The sequence below is a fragment of the Poecilia reticulata genome, chromosome 13 (genome assembly GCF_904066995.2).
Source record: "Poecilia reticulata chromosome 13, P_reticulata-male-v2, whole genome shotgun sequence".
Lineage (NCBI taxonomy): Eukaryota > Metazoa > Chordata > Actinopteri > Cyprinodontiformes > Poeciliidae > Poecilia > Poecilia reticulata.
In genome coordinates, this window is record NC_088842.1 from 8,497,519 (window position 1) to 8,503,449 (window position 5,931).

At 39.1% G+C, this 5,931-nt stretch overlaps 1 protein-coding gene across 1 annotated transcript; it reads left to right on the forward strand.

Moving 5' to 3' along the window:
• The first annotated feature begins 42 nt into the window (after positions 1-42).
• LOC103474214 (zona pellucida-like domain-containing protein 1) lies at positions 43-5,297 on the forward strand. The gene is made up of 11 exons (XM_008425022.3): positions 43-140; positions 324-439; positions 536-762; positions 1,029-1,213; positions 2,713-2,785; positions 2,887-2,984; positions 3,077-3,157; positions 3,277-3,448; positions 3,530-3,629; positions 4,755-4,781; positions 4,876-5,297. The coding sequence occupies exons 1-11, from the start codon at positions 85-87 to the stop codon at positions 4,959-4,961; spliced, it is 1,221 nt and encodes a 406-aa protein (XP_008423244.1). The 5' UTR covers positions 43-84; the 3' UTR covers positions 4,962-5,297.
• Positions 5,298-5,931: the final 634 nt, after the last annotated feature.

Below are 5,931 nucleotides of genomic sequence, written 5' to 3' on the forward strand. Positions count from 1 at the left end.
CTATTGTGAAAAATGAAATTGAAAGCCCAGTTCAGGTTACTCCATTGTGCTGGTGCTCACACGCATGTGGAGCCAGAGCTATAAATGGAGGGATCCGTCCACGGAGGAGAGCAGACGCGACACAAGATGAAGACATACAGGTGAGTCTGGGAATTCTTCTTCTTAATTTAGTCTTTCTGAGTCACATCAGTGACTTAACGTCGAGAAAGAAGGGTTTGTTTTTCCTGAAAAAAACAGCTCTGGAAAACTGTCTTTTTAGACTTCCAGACATCCATAACAGTTTTTGAAAAGTTTGTCTGATTGTTTCTGCTTCTTTCTCGCAGATCCACGCTGAACTCAATGATGCTGGTTGTCCTCGTGTGGCAGCTCGGCCTGTTTCTGCAGGCCGATGCCCAGATCCCATTCGAATGCCTTTCCAGCAACACATTAAGAGCTCCAGGTTAGACTTCTTTTCTCGGATGGATCATTGCTTTTTTTTAAGTTGCCGTTGCTTTAATTTGCATCCTTCCTTCATTTTTTTTTCTCTTTCTCTCAGAAAATACTGACATAAACGTAACATGTGGCACCCAGTACATGGACCTCAGCATCTACATTTGTCCTGTTTATAACGCTCTGTACAACGAGTCCCTGATGGTGCTCAACAATCAGTTCAAAAACCCGGTGTGCTACGGAAAAGCCGACTGGACAGTCAGTCCGCCAGTTTTAAAATTTAGATTCCCCATAAATGAAACTTCCATCTCAGCCTGTGGCAACAACTTCCAGGTATTTAATTCCCTTCACCTTCAATATTGTTTGAATCCACTACTTTTTTAGTGAATTAGAGTAGAGAAAAAGTTTTCAAACCTCCTGTGTGGTTTCGGAAATTGATGGTCTGAGGGGACAATCCCCCAATCCCAGCTGTCCGACCGTGACATTTGCCGCGCTCCTCCTGAGCCTCTGGCTAAGACCGCTTGGAGGGTTTTAATTTTAAAATATTTAAGAAGTTTTTATATTCTGCCCTATTTTTCATCATCATCATTATTTAATAGATAACCAGTCAGGTTGGAACCGGAGAATTTGCAGACTTCTCCAAAGTGGACTTTGTGAATATCTCAGGCAAGGTCGTGTCTGTAGACCCGTCCGCCGGCATGATCACCTACCGACCGCAGATCCAATACATCTTCTCCTGCAAGTATCCAATGCAGTACCTGCTCAACAACACTCAGCTCAGCGTGTGAGTACAGCAAGGAGACAGCCGCCATATCTGTAGATCACACACAAGAGGCCCAGAATCATGGAACATATTAATCACTTTAGTCTTAAAATAGAAAAAAAAAAAAATCTAATCAACAATGCTGCTGAAATATTATGACAATCCAATAAAATAAAATTTACCATGCAACAACAATTGCTCAAATTAATTATTTAAAAATTACACTGAAACAAATATTGATACAGAACATAAAATTAATAAACAAGTGTGTAATTTTAAAACCCATATGTAAGTTAGTTTTTTTATTTTAAATTGCTTGATGGTCACAAACTGTAATAGTCGAAACGTGACAGAATTTAATAATAAAAATCAGTTAAATATTACAAATGTGTAGATAATTGATTACACATGTTTCTAAACTGGGTTTTATTTACTAACTACATAGAAATTGTTTCAATATATAATTGTTTTTATGGTGACCTGCTGCAACGCTTCATGAGTTTTCAGTAAGCTTTATTTATTGAGACAGTGGGCAATACCGGAACTGCTCTTGCCAACGTCATTGGTTGGACGTTTACTTACTGTGCAGGAGAGCCAATCAGATGTTAGAGAGCAACGTACTGCACAGCTGGAACCATGTAATCATTTAAAAACTGGGATGAATATATAAGTTTTAAGATTTAATGGATTCAAATTTGAATGAATTATTTTCACTTAATAGATTTATGTGATTAATTACAAATCATTCTGAGCACCACAGGTATTCATTCATTCATTCATTCATTCATTCATTCATTCATTCATTCATTCATTCATCAAAGACATACATCCATGCTGTTTTAATTATGTAATACATAAACAATTGTTTATTAATGGATCTGTACCATTTGACAGTTAATAATTCGCTGGGGCTTGTGAATTTATTTTATATGCCAGCTTTATCTGCCACAGTCGGTGCTAAAGCTGTTCACATCAATGTCATTGGTCTGAAGCTTACTTCCTGTAGCAACTGTGATGGGGGTCGCCTATGTGGTAACTTACAGAGACTATATAAATAATTTGGTCGTTTACGGTTTAGCACAAGAACTAGTAAGTAATTGGAGAGCTGACAGAAAATGATGAGGTGGAGGCCCCAAAACTGGCACAGCTTAAACAGAATCAAACAAAAAATGGGAATGTGGAACAACAGTATAACTCAGAGCATTTTAGCTGAATGCCAGGAGCTTATGTGTTCCATAAATGTTGAAATCATTAAAATAATTATGTGTACATTTTCAGTTTTAATGGAAATCAATAATTTATTTGCTTTTAATATTGTAGCTTATTTTGCTGCAACCAAAAGGGGAAGTACAGTGCTACGTTAGTCTGTGCCCACTGCTCCAAACAAAATTCCCGTATCTCACACATTTCCAGGCATCTCATAAAAATGACATCAAACCAAAAAAACATAAAACCAGACAATTTTAGCACCTCTGAAATCGTAACTTTATTAAAAACCTCGGTATATTCTATCCATGCAGATCGGGTGTCAACGTTGCCATACGAGACAACAATGGTAGCTTCATCAGTACCCTGAGTATGGAGCTCTACCAAGTAAGAGCCACTCTCATCTTCATTTCTTTTTTGAAATGTTTACTTTTTTTTTTTTTTTTACTTGATTTGATTTTTTTTTTTTTGTCTTTTTCCCAAAACAGGACGCAGCATACAAGAACCTGCTTACAATTCCTCCAACAGGACTCAACCTGAAAACCAAGATCTACGTTTCAGTAAAAGCAACCAACCTGACAGAAAAGTATTCAAACTTTGAACATTTAAATCTAAACTGGCCACGTCTGTGCCAAAGGAGAACAAACTACTGAAAGTGTAACTCTGCTTCCTCTACAGGTTCAACTTGCTGCTGGACCGATGCTACACCACCACAGGTCCTTACCCCATGCAGACCCAATATTACGACCTCTTTGTCGGGTGAGTAGGACGCCGGATACGTCTAGCCACGTCAAGAGACTTTCTTTACTTACATGGCATTCAGCCCTCTTGGGAACTCTTTGTTCTTGACAAACCTCCCGCGTCTTGATGCACCCCAGGTGTACTCGTGACCCGCAGACCAAAGTGGAAGTAAACGGCGTTTCGCAGAGAGCCAACTTCTCCTTTGAGGCCTTCAGATTTATAGAGCACAAGAATCTGACAGTTTCCACTTTCTACCTGCACTGCGTCACCAGACTGTGTGAGACAAGCACCTGCAGCTCCTTACTGCCTGTAAGCCAACTCATGTGCAGCCTTGCGGGAAGATTTTTACTTCAAGTGGGTTTGAGTTTCTCTTTTGTTTCTTTACGACAGGTCTGTAGTGGTCAAAACCGTAGAAGGAGAGCAGCTACGGATGTGCCGGCCAACGCTACAATCACCTCTCAGCAAATACGCGTCGGCCAAGAGAGCACTGGTGCGTCTTTAACAAAAACGCTTCATATGTCCGTTCCTCCAACACCATCAGAAACAAAGTCACAAAAGGAGAAAATATACAGCTATGAAATTTGGGAATAAAACTAAGGTAGCAACATGTGACACAACCTGTTTTTTCCCAGAGCTTACAGGTAACGTTTGTGGAACTAACCAGGTACTTTCTTGAGAATTTTTGGGAACTTGCAAGGTACTTTTCTGGAATGGTAATGGAACCTTCCTAAACTTTAAGGTTATGCTTTACAAAACTGACTGGTGAGTAGTTCCAAGTACCTGGTGAGTTCTGGAGAAGTACTAGTTAGCTCCGCTAACATGCTTTGTCTTTGGAAAGTACTTTGTGAATTTCAGAAGACACCTGGGAAGTTCTGTGAAAGTTCCAATATTCACACTGTTGGCAAATATGAAGCCAAGTCAGATTTTTTTCTGAGTGGGCAGAGGCTCACGGTGACAAGGTCAGACTGTTTAGAAGTGTAAACACTCAGGTCTGGCCTACATCAGATGTTTTTGAGTCAGATGTGAGCCACGTCCTGAATCCGGCTCGGATCCACTCTTTTGGTATGCGGTTCCAGTGGGAACAACCAAAGCGCATTTGATGCTGCTTTGACGTTTTAAAACAAGTGTCCTATCATAAGAGTTGAGAGAGGAAGACATTGTTAAATAAAAGTTGCCCTTGGCCTCCTGAGCTCGGGATGAACTTTCTGTGAAGTCAACATTCCTGTCTCACCCTTCCTTGCTGCAGTACCAGCATCCGAACAAACCTCTGCACCAAACCGGAAGCCAAAGCTCCGCAAAATACCAGAATGCAGAATTTCACTTCCTTTAATATTTGTGCCTTTTGACACATTAAGCGGTTCCCATTGGACAGATCCTTTTCCATTCACATAACCCTCAGCGGTTTTCACAATGTGCTTATTTGAGTGACTTATGAAAGTATTTCCTAAAATACTGTTTTTCCTGTTTAATCCCATCTATAAGTAACAAAAAAAAAAAAACACGCGTCTTCCCGTGACATATGTAAGGTTTAACTTACATACGTCAAAACTATTTGAATGATATTGACTAACGTGTTGAATTCTGAATATATTTCCTTTGTTCTTTTTCTTTTAAGGTGCTGAAGGTATGCTGGCTTCTCAAAGTAAGAACCTGCCATATAACTGATGTTCGTCTTTACCGTTTTCCCCACTGTAAGGCAGCACACTGAATTTTCTTCTCCATTTCTTCTCTGGCAGCTTCATCGGCTGAAAGTATTGCATCCACTTTCTCGTCGCTGCTGTTCTCGTTGCTGCTTGCCGTTTGTTCCACGAAATACGACTAAAACATCACCTGATGAAGAAAGAAGCCAATCCTAAATCACAGCACATCAACTGCAAAGCAGGACGGGATGGGTTTTTACACTAGATCAGGTAGTCATGAGATTCAGATGCAGATTTACAGCTAATACACAGTTTTACTATATGTTAAGAAGAAAATAAGGGCTCAGCTGGTGTATGATAACAGTGCATTGTAATTATATGTCGGTCATAATCATTATGTTGGATTCATTTCCATGTATTTAATGAGAGTTGACAGCTTTTACAATCAGGAATGTTGTAATAGTTTAGTTGTTTTTTTTTGTTTGTTTTTGCTGGGAATAAAAAGAAAAGTGATTCAATACTTTGTGAATGCAAAATAATTTGGACTGAACACATCTATTTTGACAAGTTGTTGGTGTAAACTCATTTATTTCTCCCTGTTTTTAAGGTAGGTGTGTAAGTAAGTAAGAAAAGATGAGCGAGCAAAAAAGTTGTTTTCTTTTACTCCAAGTTTATTCAGTGAAAGTGTTTAAAGCACATCCTACTGAAAACCTTGGGACAAAACTGATCTGTGGGAGTTTTGCCACAAATTTCCCACAAATGACATACATTTGTGGAAACCAATTTCAAATTTGATCTTCAGGTTCTTTCCTTTTAACCAGCAGACCAGCACAAAGTCACTTTTAGGTAGTTGAATGCATTTTGATATACATTAAATCTCATTTTAGCTGCAGAAAGCTGTCAGCTGAAATCAACTACAAGTATAATTCATCTCCATGTCTCTTAAAAAAAGCTTCATCAGGCAAAGTGTAGTAAAAAAAACTCAATCTGGAGACCAGGAACCCGAGAATGGATCTGGACAACTTCAGTCAAAAGAAACGCTGATCTGAGGTGATCCATGTTTAGGAGTTGCAACTGATGTAATGAAAGTTTTAATGAAAGTCATTTCTACTGGCTGTTTCACTTCAGGAAACACACAAAACATTACAAATG

Coding starts and splice junctions, on each gene's coding strand:
- LOC103474214 (XM_008425022.3), top strand. CDS start 85: ATGGAGGGATCCGTCCACGGAGGAGAGCAGACGCGACACAAGATGAAG. Junction 141..323: donor CACAAGATGAAGACATACAG/GTGAGTCTGGGA, acceptor TCTTTCTCGCAG/ATCCACGCTGAACTCAATGA. Junction 2,786..2,886: donor TGAGTATGGAGCTCTACCAA/GTAAGAGCCACT, acceptor TTCCCAAAACAG/GACGCAGCATACAAGAACCT.